Source organism: Colletotrichum destructivum, chromosome 8 (assembly GCF_034447905.1).
Source record: "Colletotrichum destructivum chromosome 8, complete sequence".
NCBI classification, from domain to species: Eukaryota; Fungi; Ascomycota; class Sordariomycetes; order Glomerellales; family Glomerellaceae; genus Colletotrichum; species Colletotrichum destructivum.
The window spans coordinates 1989399-2006516 of NC_085903.1; the positions used below are offsets into that span (position 1 = coordinate 1989399).

The 17118-nt window shown below is 56.4% G+C and overlaps 5 protein-coding genes across 5 annotated transcripts; 3 read left to right on the plus strand and 2 right to left on the minus strand.

The window, feature by feature from the left end:
* The first annotated feature begins 756 nt into the window (after positions 1-756).
* Positions 757-3929, plus strand: CDEST_12462 (Putative PA domain, transferrin receptor-like, dimerization domain, peptidase M28). The gene is made up of 5 exons (XM_062928618.1): positions 757-927; positions 1174-1534; positions 1594-2500; positions 2554-3576; positions 3664-3929. Exons 1-5 carry the CDS (start codon positions 917-919, stop codon positions 3771-3773), a joined length of 2412 nt encoding a protein of 803 aa, XP_062784669.1. The 5' UTR covers positions 757-916; the 3' UTR covers positions 3774-3929.
* Positions 3930-4052: 123 nt separating this feature from the next.
* CDEST_12463 (Putative oxidoreductase FAD/NAD(P)-binding, NADH:cytochrome b5 reductase) lies at positions 4053-5632 on the minus strand. The gene is made up of 3 exons (XM_062928619.1): positions 5427-5632; positions 4847-5237; positions 4053-4769 (listed from the first exon to the last, which is right to left on the minus strand). Exons 1-3 carry the CDS (start codon positions 5469-5471, stop codon positions 4201-4203), a joined length of 1005 nt encoding a protein of 334 aa, XP_062784670.1. The 5' UTR covers positions 5472-5632; the 3' UTR covers positions 4053-4200.
* A 235-nt stretch (positions 5633-5867) lies between these two features.
* CDEST_12464 (Putative SH3 domain-containing protein) lies at positions 5868-9584 on the minus strand. Its single transcript, XM_062928620.1, has one exon. It carries the CDS (start codon positions 7992-7994, stop codon positions 6396-6398), a length of 1599 nt encoding a protein of 532 aa, XP_062784671.1. The 5' UTR covers positions 7995-9584; the 3' UTR covers positions 5868-6395.
* A 2999-nt stretch (positions 9585-12583) lies between these two features.
* CDEST_12465 (uncharacterized protein) lies at positions 12584-13122 on the plus strand (the record flags this gene model as incomplete). Its single annotated transcript, XM_062928621.1, has 2 exons — positions 12584-12754; positions 13042-13122. The coding sequence occupies 2 exons, from the start codon at positions 12584-12586 to the stop codon at positions 13120-13122; spliced, it is 252 nt and encodes an 83-aa protein (XP_062784672.1).
* Positions 13123-13136: 14 nt separating this feature from the next.
* Positions 13137-14944, plus strand: CDEST_12466 (Putative RNA polymerase II subunit A). Its single transcript, XM_062928622.1, has 2 exons — positions 13137-13476; positions 13589-14944. Exons 1-2 carry the CDS (start codon positions 13334-13336, stop codon positions 14244-14246), a joined length of 801 nt encoding a protein of 266 aa, XP_062784673.1. The 5' UTR covers positions 13137-13333; the 3' UTR covers positions 14247-14944.
* The last annotated feature ends 2174 nt before the right edge of the window (positions 14945-17118 follow it).

Consider the following 17118-nt stretch of genomic DNA (forward strand, 5'->3'; position numbering starts at 1 on the left):
TAATCATCTCTCGAACCCAACCGGAGCAGGGAGCAACCTTTGTTTGTGATGGACAACGAAGCAGCGACATCATTGAAGGGCCTTGTCCCGCAAGGCTATTCCGAGACAAGCACACACACGCTGCATGAATGCGACGAGACCACACCGCCATAGTGGAAGATGTACAAGGCAGAAAACTGTAAAGCCAATATCTAATGCATTTAGATCGCATTTGTGCCAGATTCGGGGTGCGGTCGTTGCGAGGCAGCGCACACGAAAAGACCGATTGGAAGGACCCAATCAATTGCGTGATCACCGATGTTAGCCGAATCGCCCAGTTGAGCTCGCCCGCGGAGGAGGGTGTGTGCGTGTGTGTATATGTCTTGACTCGAATCAGAGGCGACGACGGCGCTTTTTAGCTGAAGCTTAGAAAAGGGAACATAACAGCAAGATCATGACAACTAATCTGGGTATACGTGTGTCACTTGTGATGTAGTTCAGACTAACGGGCGGAACGTGAGACGGTCGAAGCGGCGTCACGGGATGGATGCTGGGGGCCCGTCTGAGCAGTACGGAAGTTAGGTAGGTACTGAGCCGAAAGCATTTCGTTATCGCTATCAGTCTCTAGTGAGTGAAATCGGCACCGGACCGCCGCTGACCCGCAAAGGTTCCCTTCGCCTGAGTGCCCTAACTAGGAAGGAGGCCAAGCAAGTCATCAGTCGATGGGGCCCAGTAAAACCAGAACCGTTCAATCACGTATGTAGGCGACAGTGCCAGTGGAGGTTTCACCAGGCGGCGGCAGCCGATCGGCAAACTGCGCTGATGCTGATAACATGGACGAAGCACGCCATGTTCGCAGCAACTTCAACTCTGTCTCAACGACATCTCTGGCAAGAAAAAAGGGCGCAGAGATAATTTTTTCTTGAAGTGCTTCAAGATGGCACACGAGTAAGTCTGGCTCTGTCGCAAGCGTGAGCTGTTATCCTTGTGGTTTAGAGCTTAATGAGGGAGCGGCGATTGAGGCTAGTGTGGTTGAGCGCGGCCGCCGATGATGCAACCATCGTCGTCAGCCACACGTGCTGCCGCGTCTCACCTGCTCCTCCTGCTCCTCATCCTCGTCACCAGAAACCACAACTGGACGGCCGCCAGCGCGCAAGCCATGTACCCGAGACAATCATACTGACAACAGCACAGAGATCGCTACGACGACAAAATGTCTGATGAGCGGACGCCGCTGATCACCAATGTTTATGTTGGTGCGCCGCGCCGCCGGTACCCGAACCATGTCCTCCGTCGCTTCTGCACTGTCGCGCTCTCATCCCTCCTCATTTTCTGGTCCATCTTCTTCGTAATCGCCCTCTTCTTCGACGAGCCGCCTCGTCACCACAAACACCATCATCACGGCTGGTCCTGGACCAACGACGTCAACCGTGGTCCCATCACCCATGAGGAGTTACAAAAGATCCTGTTCGAGGTCCCTTCTTCTGAAAAGGCCGAGGAATGGAGCAGATATTACACGGCCGGCCCTCATCTCGCCGGTCAAAACTACTCCCAAGTAGGCTACCTGGGCGGGAAATGTTTAAGGGAAGCCCACTTACTTACACCTTCGGACAGGCTCTGTGGACCAAAGAAAAGTGGGAGTCGTGGGGCATCCAGTCCGACATTGTCTCCTACGACGTTTACCTAAACTATCCCATCGATCACAGCCTTTCCCTGCTTTCCAAGTCAAAGGATGACGAAGAGTCCTCGTGGAAGGTGGAGTTCAAGGCCGCTCTCGAGGAGGACATCCTCGAGGAAGACCCATCGTCCGGCCTGGAAGACAGGGTGCCTACCTTCCATGGCTACTCTGCCAGCGGCAATGTGACGGGCTCATTTGTGTTTGTGAACTACGGCACGTACCAGGACTACGAGGACCTTGTCAAGGCCAACGTCAGCTTGGAGGGCAAGATCATCATCGCCAAGTATGGTGGCATCTTCCGCGGCCTCAAGATCAAGCGCGCCCAGGAGCTTGGTGCCATCGGCGCTCTCCTGTACAGTGATCCCGGCGATGATGGCAAGGTCACCGAGGAGAACGGATACGAGGCATACCCCAACGGCCCTGCCCGCCACCCGAGCGCCGTTCAGCGCGGCAGCGCCCAGTTCCTCAGCCACAGGCCCGGAGACCCCACTACCCCCGGTTACCCCTCCAAGCCCGGCGTGCCCCGCGCTCCCGTCGACGACGCGACTCCTTCCATCCCGTCTATCCCCATCTCCTACGCTGATGCTCTCCCCATTCTCAAAGCTCTCAACGGCCACGGCCCCTCGGTGACAGATTTCAACAAGTACTGGAACCGAAACCTCGGGCTCAAGTACAAGGGCGTCGAGTACAACATCGGCCCGTCGCCTGACGATGTGGTTCTGAACCTCTACAATGAGCAGAACTACACCACCACGCCCCTCTGGAACGTCATTGGCATTGTCAACGGCACCATCCCTAACGAGGTTGTGGTTATTGGCAACCATCGTGATGCTTGGATTGCTGGTAAGTCGACGTGCTCAAAGGCTGCTTCCCCGGAGAAGACTGACGCGAAGCAGGTGGTGCTGGCGATCCTAACAGCGGCTCTGCCGTTCTCAATGAGGTCATCCGCGGCGTCGGCATCGCAGTCGCCAGCGGCTGGAAACCCACGCGTACCATTGTCTTCGCCAGCTGGGACGGCGAGGAGTACTCCCTGATCGGCAGCACTGAGTGGGTTGAGGAATACCTCCCCTGGCTTTCCCAGGCGTCGGTCGCCTACGTCAACGTCGACGTCGGTGTTCGCGGACCCCACTTCAACCCATCCGCCGCGCCCCTTCTCCACCGTGTCCTCCGCGAGGTCACCCACCTCGTCCCGTCCCCTAACCAGACGATCCCCGGCCAGACGGTGGGTGACGTGTGGAATGGGCACATCAGCACCATGGGTTCGGGCTCCGACTTTACCGCCTTCCAGGACTTCGCCGGCATCCCCTCACTCGACTTCGGCTTCGGCGGCGAGAACGACGAGGTCGTCTACCAGTACCACTCCAACTACGACTCGTTCCACTGGATGAAGGAGTTTGGCGACCCAGGTTTCGTCTACCACCGCACCATGGCCCAGATCCTTGGCCTCGTCGTCGCCGAGCTGTCCAACGTGCCCGTCATCCGTTTCAACGCGACTGACTACGCTCACGCCCTGACGGCCTACGTCGACCAGGTCGAGGCCAAGCTCTCGGCTGCTGAGCCCACTTCGGACGAGGAGCTGTTCCGCATGCGCGCCAGCGTCGTCGTCGCCGATGCTGACGCCCGCGGCTCGTTGTCGCAGTTCCGCGCCTCCCTGCAGATCCTCCGCACCTCCATTGCTGCCCTGCGCGAGAAGACGGAGAAGCTCGACGCGACGGCCAGCTGGGTCGACTGGGAACTCAAGTCCGACATCCCCTGGTGGAACCTGCTGCGCAAGATCAAGGTCGCTCTGGCCTTTGTCTGGGTCAACAAGTCCTACAAGGGCTTCGAGCGCCATTTCTTGTACCCGGGCGGCCTGGATGGCCGCAGCTGGTTCAAGCACGTCGTCTTCGCGCCCGGCCTGTGGACCGGATACTCTGGCGGTCAGTCCATCTCTTTCTATCAATTTGCCCCTTTATTTTGCCTTGTGGTCCAGCCGAGAGATAAGCATACTGATATCGTGACTGCAGCCGTCTTCCCCGGTCTCCAGGAGAGTATCGACGCCAAGGACTTCAACAACGCCCTCAAGTGGACCGGCATCATCAACGAATGCATTGCCTCGGCCACCAAGAGCATTTGAAAATCATGTTTAGCCGACGTTGTTCCTAGCAACATCATGATAACAAAAAAAACAGCTTTCGTAGCTTGTTTGGATCCTGAACTTCATATACTTCATAGCGTTTAGCCGAGCAAACTTTGCATAGCCGCATTCATCAAGTCAACCTAGTTGTATAAACTTGCCAACGTGAGCTTCGTGAATAAGTCCCGATGGTCCAATCGCCGGAAGATCCGAGGATTGGTAGTGGTGATGAACACATGCCGCGTCTTGCCGTCCCTCCCCTACACCTGGACTATCACTGTAGAACATGGAAATGAGACAGAAATTCGGCAATGCGTCATCTTTGAGCATTCGACAATGGGATCTATGCCTTCTATCGCCTCAGTTATTCATACAAACAATACCACCTCCACTACCGATGGTCTCCAACCCTTCCAAGCGTCCTTGCTTAGAACTTGTAGACCTGGTCGGGGCTGTAGCCCAGCTCCTTGAGGGCACCGACCAGCTCGCCCTGGTCCTTGGGGCTCTTCTTGTTGCCCGAGACGGCGTTCATCAGCCCGGGGGGGCCGCAGACGAAGACCTTGATGTTCTCGCTCTTGGGCTCGGGGAGGACCTGCTTCAGCAGATCCTTGGTGATGTAGCCCTTGTTGCCGACCCACTCCTTGGGCGGCTTGTCGAGGACGTAGAAGGCGCGGAAGCGCTGGGGGTACGTGTTCTCGAGCTCCGAGAACTCCTTCTTGAGCAGGATGTCCTCCTCGGTGACGTTGCCGAAGACGAGCGTGACCTTGGTCTTGTCGTCGGGGTTGTTGAAGATGGCGCGCGCGAGCTGGTACATGGGCGTGATGCCCGTGCCGCCGGCGACGAGGGCGATGTGGTCGTGCTTGTTGGGCGACCAGGGGTACTTGGGCAGCGGGCCCTTGAAGTCGAGCCGCTGGCCGGGCGTCATGTCGTGCATATGCGTTGACATGGGGCCGTTGGGGTACTTCTTGACGAGAAGCTCGACGTAGCCCTTGGCATCTACGCACGACTGTTAACCTCCTCCTCCGCCTTCTCCTTCTCTTTCCCCGGAAGAGAAACAAAACGGCAGCACTTACCCTCGTCGCTGGTAGGCGTGTACGGCCTCAGCGTGGCCTTCTCGTCCTCGGGGCCCTTGTACTTGGTCAGGACAGCGCTCGCGACGGTGAGGCCAGAGACCATGTCGTCCTCGGGCAGCTTGAAGCGGAACTTCTTGGTGTTGTGGTTGACGATCTCAACGTCCTCGAGCTTGAGCGACACGAAGCCCTGGTCGCCGCCCGTCAGCGCCTTCTTGGGTGCCGCACCGACGGCGTCCTTGATCTTGGCCTCGGCCTTCTGGGCCGCGGCGGGGGCGGAGGAACCGGAAAGGAAGTAGTAGGCGCCGCCCGCGACGGCGGCCGCGGCACCGGCGTACAGGGCCGGATTGGAGCTGCCGCCCTTGGCGGGCTCGGTGGCATAGCGGCGGGCTTGCTGATGCGGGGGGCACGAGGGCTTTGGTTAGTTCTCATGGGTTTCAAGATTCTACGGTGGTGGTGATGGACGATGGTGGTACAGGTAGTTCAGGCCCGAGACGTGTTTGCGGCATGGGCTGCAAACCCGGCAGAGCAAAATTGCGTGCGAGGTCAGGACGTTGGGGGTTTGAGAAACGAGCTTTCTTACCAGCTTCAGCGGCTGCGCGGCCCGGAAAGCAGATCGAGCGAACATTGTGATGTGGACTCAATTGAGGTTATCCTTACGCGTCGAAAATTGTTCAATTGAATAGCGTGGAGGGAGGATAAGCAAGACTTCGTTGTTGGTCGGGAAAGTCTAAACGGTTGCTGGGAAAACAAGCTTGCGCAGTCCAGATCCGAGACAGCAGACAGAGCTCCAAAGGGCAGCCCGCAAAGAGCTGCTCTCTGGGGGGGGGGGGGGGGGGGGGGGAGGAGTGCATGACGTAAAATGTCACGTGGAGGCTCCCGCGCTGTCCGGTCCCCGCCGAACTTGTTCTCCGTTGGCCAGGCGGGAGAGATAACCCGGGTCGCATGTTGTATTTATAAGCAGCCAACGTGCTTAAACGGCCTCATTGCGAAATCGTGCCATAGCTCTTTGGTGTAGCGCTTGGGACTGACTGGCTGTCAGCGTCGAAGCGTCAAAGTATCTATAGAAGACTGCGCATTTGTTGGAGCGGCTCATGCTGGTCTACACCCTCCCTCATACGGGGAAAGCTGGGGATCACCCCGATATATTATGTACAAGCAAACAGCTTCAGTTGCTGAGAGCTTAGCTAAAACAACACCTCACATTCATCTGGTGCCGCGGCCGGGAACCGGACATCCGACCGCCCAACATGCCGTCTTCCATCATCCGCATTGAACCCAGATGGATCCTTCCACGGGGCCGTGACCATCCATATTTTCCGTCATCCAAGCTACATGCTGAAAGCGACCGACCTGGGGCTCCCCTCTTTATGTCTCCTGAAATACAACAATACGCCTCTTGATCATCAAAGCGAAATCAGAAACGCTCCTCCCTAAGGTTCCTCATAGTACATGGCTTTTGACAGATCCCTCGAGGGAAGAGATCTGCCTTAACACAAAATCCAGACGTCCAAGTACCACCACAGCAAAGACCTTGTCAGCCTCTCCAACATCACCGGCCCATGTCCATGGCGTCGGCGTCAGCGTCTGCGGGCTTCTCGCCGGGAGTCTGCGCCTTGGGCGTGCTTGACCGGTCCACCAAGCTGCCCTCTGTAATTGCCTCCGTCAAGGGGCTGATCTGGGAGTCTGTCTTTTTCGCTGTCGTGTCCTGGCTACCTCGACGCATCATGCCGACCTCGTGATGCGACGCCAGAGTAGGTGTGTTGGCCTGGCTACCGCCTCTCTGGCCATGATAATGGACGACTTGGGGCGGGGGCTGTCCGGCCTGAATGCCCAATTGCTGCGTCGGGTATGGGTCCAGGTCTTTGCTGGAAGTAGAAAACGTCGATACAACAGGCTGGTGGTAACCGTTGGATGAAGACTGGCTGCCCGTTGGAGTGTGGCCGTGGGGTTGATGTTCCGCCTGGGTCGGCGTTCCAACGTCGTTGGGAGACGTAGATCCCTCGCCCAGGTTCCCGGTGAGGCTGTTCATTCCACCCTCGATATCGCGGAGCAGGCGAACGTATTCTTCGGGGACCAGTCCGCTTTCCTGCGTCTTAGGGTCTTCGGCCACAAGCCAGCCTTGGCCATGTCGATACGAGACCCATATGATCTGGCCCTCCACCAACGGCAATTCGTTCTCGTTTTCCCTCTCAAAGTCAAAAAGAGCAACGGCCTTGCCGTGCATTTCCTCGTCGGGCGACGTAATGGTAAACTGGTAGTCTCGCGAGTACCTCGATTGGTCGTCGGGGCGAAACCCCGGCGACGATGCGGAGCTCGAGGCGTCCGAGTACGCCTCATGTTCCACATACTGTCGAGGAGGAAGGCTGCCCAACTGGTATGCATGGCTGGAATGCCTCGCGTCGTCGGGCGGGTAGGTGACATATTCCCCGCCCGGTCCGTTCGCTTCACCTCCCTGGTTCAGATAGTAGCGCTCGCTGCCATCGCCGCTGGTCCCGACATAGAAGCCGCGCTCTCGCTCGTAGTGCGCCGTGTTCAGCAGGTCGTTGCCCGCATCGCGGGAGTTTCTCGCTCGTCCAGTTCCGCCAAAAGCTGCCGCAGAGGACTTGTGCTTTCGGTGCCGAGAGCTAACGACAGGGCTCGCCAAGTCTTCGTCCTCGCTCCAAGGTGGACCATCCCGAAATTCCATGGGTGGTAGATCGTGGGCCTTGCCGAAGCCTTCGGTGCCCCAGGATCCATTGTCCCAACTCATTTTGGTTTCCCAGGTGGCGGGAGGATCAGAGAGGCGGCGCGACTCGCTGGCGGGCGTACTGAGACCGGATGCGGGATGCGACGGCTCAGGAGGGGGGCCATAGTGCATAGGGTGCATCATGGGATATGCGAAATCGCGCACAAGGGTGTAGGAAAGAGTCGAGGGAAACATTGGGAATATGTGAGAAGGCGGTCGCGAACGCGAAGGGGCAGAGCCCGTCGAGTACTGCGACAAGCGGTTCTTTGAAGCGTGCGACATTGGTCTCGGTGCTGTCGATCGTCGGCTATGAGGTGATGTTATTAGTGGCGGTAGTGAGGGGTGATTCGGGTTGGCGGAGGGAGAAGCTGCAGTGGGTGGGGATGTCGTGGGCGAGGAGCTTTGTGATAAGAGCGTGGTCATCCTGAGATTGTCACAATCGTCGGGAGGCCAGCAAAAGGATGACAGTCACCCGATTCGCGGATCCTACAGCCTCGTGCCACCGATCCAGCAAAACGTTCGGAAGCGAGATCGACCGACGATAGCTTGTGGGCGGCGAACGACAATGGGAGGCGGGATGTAATTGGTGCCGAGTCGGTGTCGGGCAAGGAGCGCAGTGAATTGGAAGGTTTGCGCAGGCGGCAGGCGTAATCGTGAGTTGTACTGCGCCAGAACGGAGCGGGTTAGCCTGGGTATGCGGGCTGCGAGGATCGTGATTTGAACGAGGCGAAGACGAACAGCGTCGGTTGAAAAGAGCAAGGGGCCGCGGGAAGCAAACAATGTCGCTCGCAAGGTGTCGCAAAACGAAGGTTGTCGCACGCGACGCCGTGGGTTGGAAGTCGAATAAGGAGCGTCAAGAACTTAAAGGCCAGGAGCGAGCGTGCCGATGAAGGTCGGGCCGCGGGGTCGCTTGGCTTGCGACAAGAGTAGCGTCGAAGAATGAAGAGGACGGAATATTGCGACCGATGAGAGGCGGTGGTGAGGAAGAGAGAAGAGGGAAGAGGAAGAGGAGGATGGAAGTAGACAAGGAGAATGGAAGAATAGAGGAGGAGCGGGAAGAAAGGAGTGAGGTTTGGGAATAATCCGTTTGGGTTCAGGTCGCTGGCGCTTCTTTGGTGCTGGGCAGCGACTGCGCAGCGAGGGGAGACGGGGAGTCCAAGTCCAGATCGCTAGCGCTGTACGAGGGTCGTAGGAGTATGAGGTGTTGTACCGCGACCCGTACAGGCCTACAGCATCCACGTCCGTTTCTGTACAGGTCTCAGGGCACGGCAGGGTCGTGAATTCCTGCAGAAAGGTCCCTAAGGGAGGGGACTCGGGAAATAGAGAGTGTGTGTGTGAGTGTGTTTGTGTGTTGTGTGAGTGAGCGGGTGAGAGAGAAACGGCCGTCCGTGCCTTTCCGCACCAGACGGAGCGCAAGATTTGGACTGGACTGGACGGACTGGGCCAGACTTAACTGCAACGAACTACCTCAGGTATCGGTCCTGGTCATGGACAAGTATCTGTACTTTGGTAACGTATTTTTGGTAGGGCGCCTTTCCGTCAATGAGCAGCCAAACTACAGGACGACCGACCCCTCTAAGGGGAATGCTGCGTTGCACAGAGAACTGCGGGCGGGTGGACGGGCCACTTACTCCTCCGCTATCCTAAGGTAGGTACTGGTTACCTCGGGCAATAAAGCCCAGGGATGTAAGAACAGACACTTCGACCCCCAAACGCACTGGGCCTGCTGCACCCTGCTGCCTCTAAGCGCGTCACGCAGTGATCCTACTGGCTGTAGGTGGGAATTGGCGGGAAATGGGGGCTTGAAGGGGAGGAGAGATGGAGGAGGGGTGGGATGGCAGATTGCGTGAGCGCGAGAGTGAAAGAGAATGAGGGTGAGGTGAGAGGATGGGAGGGTGAGAGTCTAGGAGAGCCAGGAGAGAGGTCGGAAAAGGAGGAGAGAGGCGAGGAAGGAAATAGGGCAAGAGAGAGAAAGGATCACAGCAGAGAACAATGACACCAGCGGCGGCAGCGGTGGCAGCATCAGTAACAATAACAGCACTGCCAGAAGGAATTGGAACAGAACCTAGAGCGCGGCGTTAGGCAAGGCAAAGCTTGCTGCAAGAGGGAGGGGAGAGGAGGGGATGAGGGGATTAGCATCTCACTTGTCGGCTTCTGCCGCGCTCTCAACACACAAAGAAACACACCCCATAACAGGAAGCAAATGGATTGAGAAAGACGCCCGGGACCGAGTCAGCGTCAACTTCTGCAATCGGCAGGACGGACTCGTTGCGGACTGGAACTGAATCTGGATCTAAATCTTTGCCGCCCACTGACTGGCCCGTCCATGATGATAAAGTACGTACTTCGAACAGTATTCCATACATTCTACCTAGTAGTCTAGTAGTAGCGCCACCCCTCCAAATGTCAGATCCGAACTAGAAGGGTATCTCCTCCGTGGGCCATCAGTGTCGTGGGTAACGAATATCTGGGGACATGTCTGGAAAACAGTACTGTACCCTGAGCCCGTGGGCCGTGGATGCTGTGCAGCTCTTTCTTGCAGGGAAGTCGACGGCTTGCAACCCACCATAGAAAGACCAAGACGAGCCAACGATACTTACGAATACTCGACAGGTACGGATAGTGTATCCGTACCAATCTGCTCAATCACGCCCTTGGCATAGCCACTGCCTTCGAGAGTTGGTCCTTGACCACGTACATTTATCTCACTGTAAGCAACGTAGGATCTCGCTGGCTTTCCAGTCCGTCCCCTACTCACTCACACTGGCTGTGTAGTCCCCGTTCGAGATCTGGTGGCATTCTTTCAACAGGGTTGGTCGTCGCTTTATCCCCCCATCCCCCCTCCAACAGCTCCATCATGAATCCCAAGGGAATCCCTTCAGGCGCTTCGCTTCGTCTTCCTTGTCGACGAACCTGCCTCCATGGTACCATACTGCCCATTCGCCAGTCACCACCTCCCACTGAAGCAACTGAAGCCTGGGCCTGGGTTGAGTCTGAGCTGTTCTTCCACTGCCAGCTATGTGTCGCCCCAATGGACTCGCCATGCCGTCCTGACGAGTCTCTTTCCGGCCATCCACGCGTTGCGTACGGATGCCAATTCTTTTCTTTTCAAACTCCCCTTTCGGCTTGAAGTAGATCCAGTCTCACGGAGCCGCCCGTGCTCCCCGGTTCACTCCTAATACAGCGAATCCGAAATTATGCTGTGGTGTGACCCCTGGTCCGACTTGTCCATAGTCGTCCCGCCTGCTCTGAACGAGGACGCATACGGCATGGCCGCAAAGCGAGGGCTATCTGCTTCTGGCTGCTGTATGGATGTGGACAATCCCGATTCAAGTTTTGCTCCTCATGCCTCTCCGCAGCAACGGCCCAGGGCCATCGCCAAATTCAGAAGGAAGAAGCTTGTCGAACAGCGCAAAAGCGGTACCCGGTGGTACTCTTGGTCCACCTCGTCAATCAAAATGCAATATTGAGTACTCCAGTATTGGCCGGCGCAGATTCCCGTTCAGGTCGCACCAAGGTAAGACAGCGGCCGGCCCATGGCTGATTAGCGAGGACGTCCCTGGCGCAAATCACTGCGCCCTCCCAGGACTGGCCGTCCACTGATGTGAAATTTGCCTCTTGGCCCAAACCACAGCTATGGGTACCTCTGCGTGCGTGCGCTACAAGGGACTGTTCATCGGTTCGTGGAGCGAACAGATAGCACCAGACCAGACAAACAGTGACAGAGATCACCATCGAACCCCACGCCACAACAATCACACACTGGCACACATTACGCCGACATCTCCTCCATAGAATACAGTACAGTACCCCCAGTAGGTACCTCAAGGGACTTGGGCTCGGCGTTCCAAACCCCCGTGTACTGGTGTCGGAGGCTCCGTACGCCCAGAGGCTTTCTATCTGTGCAGCCTCCCCTCCGTGCCCCTCCTAGAGTGGACAGCCTGAAGCACAAACATTAGGCAAGCGCTATCCTACTAGCTGCATCTCCCGATTGTCAGTGCCAACCGTGGGGCAATCCACAAGCCGACGAATGGACTTCAGTCGAAATTTCATTTCTTGTCCTCAATCCACAGGGTGGAAATGGGCATAGTGAAACTTCAAAGCTGATCAGTCGTTTCCCGTCGCTCCCGTGTCTCCCTGAAGCCATGATTTTGCTTGACAACCGTCGGCGGGCCACGTGCGAACCAGGCGTCGCGGAGTTCTCAACTGCACAATGGAACTGCAGGCGGCTATTGATGAGCGACATGGAACCCGGCGGTTAGAAGCATATCGACAATCCTAGTCCTCGCTGGTCTGCATTTACAACCGGACTACTGCCGTTGGCCTATATGGGCTCATCAACCCACAGCGGCAGCAGCAATGTAAAGCACTAGAATAACACCGATCTGTTGGACAGCCGCCTTGGGTAGGCTTTTAGCGAGCGGGAAGAGTGAACGCTACATTGGGCTGACTACAGCACATTATTGAATCACAGCCTCACAGGCCGGCTCCCCGTCGAAAATAAAGGGTATATCTCCGATGATCAGACCCAACCTGCTTCTTGCCAAGTGTAGCACCGTAGCACCAGGAAAGGTTCTAGCCTGCCGGTCCTCCTGGCTTCAAGGACCAGAGCCATCAGTGCCAAATTGGCACGCGAAGCTTTGCACAGTGAGGCGCGATGTGCCCTACGATGCGTGACCTGGACAGATCCAGTGGAGGGCGAGCAGCTGTCTCGAACCGACATACGGATGCAGGACTCTAGACCTGTCTTGCTTTTAGGCTGAGTAGCGAACGCCGTCAGTCACCTCCATTTGTTGCCTGTTCTATTTCTGGAACATGTGCGCTGCGCACGGCATCTGTCTTGGAGTCGATGTTGATTGGTGCCCTCGTGATTCGTGGCTGTCGTTTGTTTCAGAATATGTGAGCGCCTAACAGCCAATCACGAATGTTCATCTTGGACATCCACGTTGAATAAGGATGTTCGGACCGATTTAAGCCCCAGGCAGCAAGTGGACTCGCCTCGCTTACCCTCCATGGGCCGACATTCAGCCGACAAACCAATTACCCTCTTGAGTCGACAAACAAAACCTGCCGTCATTGAGGCTTGGAAAATCTCTTCATTCCTACAACAACAGTCGTTGGCATCGCAGCTTTCACTAGTCGCGACTTACACTGTTGGAAGAAACATAGATTCTGGGAACCAGGTGCCTTGAGAGAGGCACGAAAAAATATAGACGTACCGCAGCCACCCACTCACACGTTGGCTGATTCAATCAACCACATCACAAAAGGTAAGGCAAAAACTCGAGGACAAAAACCCGCTCTTGAGAGCACCTCGCATGATGAGTCTATTATTATTGGAGCTGTCTAAATCCCCATGTTGACACACTTTACACCGTATACGCTTTTTGTCTGATATCGCGAACAACCACACTTGCATTATAAAGCATCTAAAACGACGTCTGGATTTTTTGGCTAATTCAAGACGCAGAGCAGAATTCTCCTCCCATCGACCGACCGACCCGCAAGCGACGACGACGACGACGACGACGCGCACAACGCCAACGACTGACTGATTAGCGTTCTTATCTTGTTTCATCTGCTTTTCTTCCTCCACAATTCCGTTTGTTGCTTCGGCCTAGCGTTTTCCCGCCCCTTCGTTCAGTGCCCATCACTTATCGATACCCACTCCGTGCCCGCAGAGCTTGATTTGTCCCGAAAGGCCCCACCACCATCGTCACTTTGCCAGTGCCATATTGCCATAATAAGAACACCGCCATAAGATGGATGTCGCGAACGGTACTGGCACCGAGCAGGCGATGTCTACGGCGGCGGCTAACTCGACGACGCCCAGTAATGGCAGCGAGTCGGGGGCCGGAGACTTCAAGCTTAAGTTCTGCACAGTCTGTGCCAGTAATCAGAATAGGTATGTAAAGCCTGCTATCGATTAAATCCCAGTCAGCCCTTGGAGCAGTCTCGTGGGCTTGTTTCATGTCGACAGTACGGTGAGCCAAAGTCTGACGGTCACTCTTCCATAGATCAATGGTCTCTCATCTTCGCCTTGCGAATGCAAACTACCCCGTCATTTCCTTCGGCACCGGCTCCCTTGTCCGCCTGCCCGGACCCTCCATCACCCAACCTAACGTCTACCACTTCAACAAGACGTCCTACGACTCCATATTCAAGGAGCTTGAGTCCAAAGACCCGCGTCTCTACCGCGCCAATGGCGTCCTGAACATGGTCGACCGCAACCGCCATGTGAAATGGGGTCCCGAGCGCTGGCAGGATTGGCAGGTCGGCATGCCGCGCCTTACCCACACAGATGACCGCGGCAGCGCCGGCGTTGAGGGTGGCGTCGTTGACATCGTCATCACCTGCGAGGAGCGCTGTTGGGATGCTGTCATCGACGACCTCATGAATCGCGGCGCGCCCTTGAACCGCCCGGTCCACGTCATCAACGTTGACATCAAGGACAATCATGAAGAGGCCAGCGTCGGAGGGCGCGCCATCCTCGACCTCGCGAACTCCCTGAACGCCGCTGCCGTCGAGGAGCGCGAGGCTGTCGGCGCCGCGGCGTTTGATAGTGGGAGCGCGTCCAGTCGTGCAAGCTTCGACGAGAGAGTCCCGGACATCTTGGCCGCATGGCAGGATAGATGGCCACATCTGCCGGCTGTATGGACATTGGCCTGGTTTTGAGCGTGCGCCGGAGGTGATGACATATTGAAGAACGGGCTTTCATCGTTTCAGCGGGACACAGTACCGAATTAAACGACACCATGCATCACATTAACGTTATCCAGTACAGGGCTGCCGTAAGACGTGGCATCGCCGATTTGCACAACGGCGAGGCTAAAACGGGCATGATTGATGACACCAAAAAGGAGGATCTGGCCGGCTTCCACTCACGCACGGCTCGGTCTGCAAGGTTCTCGAATGAGGCATTTCACAAGTCGTCGGAGGAACCATACGAACTTGGGTCGGAAGCTTGAGAAGGGAAATGCGGCTCGCTTCTATGCAAAATCTTCATCATTCCTGGGTGGGAGGAGCTCATACAATCATCGAACAAAACGAGGGGAAAAAAAACCATCACAGTACTGATAGGCATGCGCAGGATAGAGGCCGGCGGCAACGGAGGAAACTGTAGCCGTCGGGGAGTGGCGGCGATGAGAAGAAAGCGTCAAGCACTCTGTCGTCTTGGTGGGATGGATTTGGGACTCGCGCCGCTCTTGGCCGTGTTGTGGACTCGAAGGCGCGATTCATGGGCAAGCGTTCATCGAGGCACAGGGACATGTCCCATAAACTCCTCCGGCCAGTGACAAGGGGGGAGAGAAGGAAAGGCTTGGGGAGATGTACCACACAGACGAACCATGAATAACGAACACACAAGCAATAATGATCCTTGACGAACGAATCCTCCGATCTTACACCAGTCACTTTGCCCTCACGGTACTTGGTACAAGTTTATGATTTGAGACCCGACCTCAGGAAACCAAGATTGCGGTCCCACTGCGTGCTGTTGCCGTCCGTTCCTTTAGACCACCGAGGCAGGCGTTCAGAGCTAGCCTTGGTCGAGGTAGGTTTCATGAAGGCTTGGGGGATGCTTGCTCTGCCAGATCTCTTTTTCTTACCTGTGGGTTCACCAGGTTCCCGTGCCCCTGACAAACAAATGAGAAGTGTCGGGTAATAATAGGTAGGTAGGTAAGTAGGTAGCGAACGGGCTCTGTATCTCATGGAAGGCAACGGCGCCGTAGGGTCTGTCAATGGCGGCTTTGTGTAAGTTTTCCCCCGCCTTTGGGTCGCACGTGTTTGGTCTCATGGCGTGGTGGTTGCTGGCCCGTGAGCCGCGTGTAGGGTAAGGTAGGTTCAGTTTACTGCCGCAGACGCTGACATTGGGCACGGCCTTCTGGGAGCTTAAAGGCGGCGACCATGGCCTACCCTCCTCGGCTGTTCAACTACGAACATTACTTTGGGGCTAAGAAACACAATACCTTCACATCCGTTGTCGAATACACAAGAGAGTACAGGTAGGGACAGGTTCGTTTCGGTGAGGCAGGGGGGGGCATGTCCGCGCAAAGCTTTCGGCGCACCATCTATATGGGCATTGGATTCGTAGTATGTTCCTAGCCGGAGAGGAAGCGGGATATTTATGAAGCATTGCATTAGCGGTCGATCCTAACTCGCCGCTTGATGGTAAGACGGAGAAGGGCATCCCAAACATTGCAGATGGATGAACCGGATCATCAAAGGCCGAAAGTCTGGAAACGGTGGGGTCCCGACACGACCCGCGTAAAATCGTATTCGCGAATCCACGTGCACCCGAACGAAGAATTCGTGCCTCAGTGGGAACCAGTTGTCGTTTGCTTTTCAGCCATTGAGTGGTCGCTTGCCAAGGAGGGTCTCGCATCATTTTCCGTCTCGTCGGGGTAGCCAAGTTGGACCGCGGGGAGAGTTGATGCTGTCTGGAGGTGCCATATCACATGTCTCCCTTGAGCCTCACATCGTGGCAAGACGTCATACACAGGCTTGAAAGGTTGCAAAAACAGAATGAAAGGCTTAGTACTCTGTACGAAAATACTCAATTGCCAACCAAATGGGGAGGGGTGCCCAAAGCCAGCCGAGGGACATGGTGCCTGCACAGGTGCTGATGTAGACCAGAAATAGAGCCAATGGCTGCCAGCAGAGGCGGAGGCCGTCATGTTGGCCGCGGGAATGGGGATCTGGCCATGGCCCTAGCTTTGTGGCCCAAGAAGGCTAGAAGAGTCGAGACTCTGGTGAGCGAGACAGCTTGTCGAACGAATTGCAGGAAGCGCAGGGCGGGCAAGATGAGGCCTAATCTTAGTCGCAATAAAACGGCGCATGGGGGCCGGCCTGCGAAGCGGTTGTCTGGACAGAGCCCTGCCAAATAGCCAACAACTACAGCGGGCGAACAGGGCTGCTGCAAGGAGGCATCCCATTCTAGAAGTCTTTTACACTTCCAGAAATGGAATGCTTTACGGCAGTCTACAAAAACCTGGGTGCGATACTGACAATCTTCTGGTTACAGAGGGCCGGCGAAGGCAATGCCAAGAGTCCGAGGATGTCAGAGCCACCCGCCTCGGTAGGGCAGGCAGGATTCAAAGAGGGAATACGGACAGGCAACCAGCCAATGTGACGGCATGTGAGCTGGAGACGGGGAGGTTGCAGAGTCAAAGCCGAAGCCGAAGCCTCAGCTTCCTCGCGTTGGCGGTTCACGACGTCCTGCGGCGGCGATGGAATGAAAATGACCGGCCAAGCTGAGCCCGGCAAGCGCCCGCGCAAGGACACAAGCATATCGCATCTCCACCATGCTTAAAAGCCACCCTTGCTTGTCTCGGTGGGCCAGGCCAGACCCGTTGTCCAGATACGGCCCCATGTCGTCGTCTTCTCCCACTCTTGTCCCTTTCGCAAATTCCCACAGACACTGCCACCGTCGAGTGACAGCCTGACAGGCTGGGCCCTGGCGAAAATCCACCTTTGAATTTCGTTGCTAGTGCGCGCGGGCAGCAACGAACCAATGGCTGGTGGACAGGCCGCGCCATCACCGCAAGGG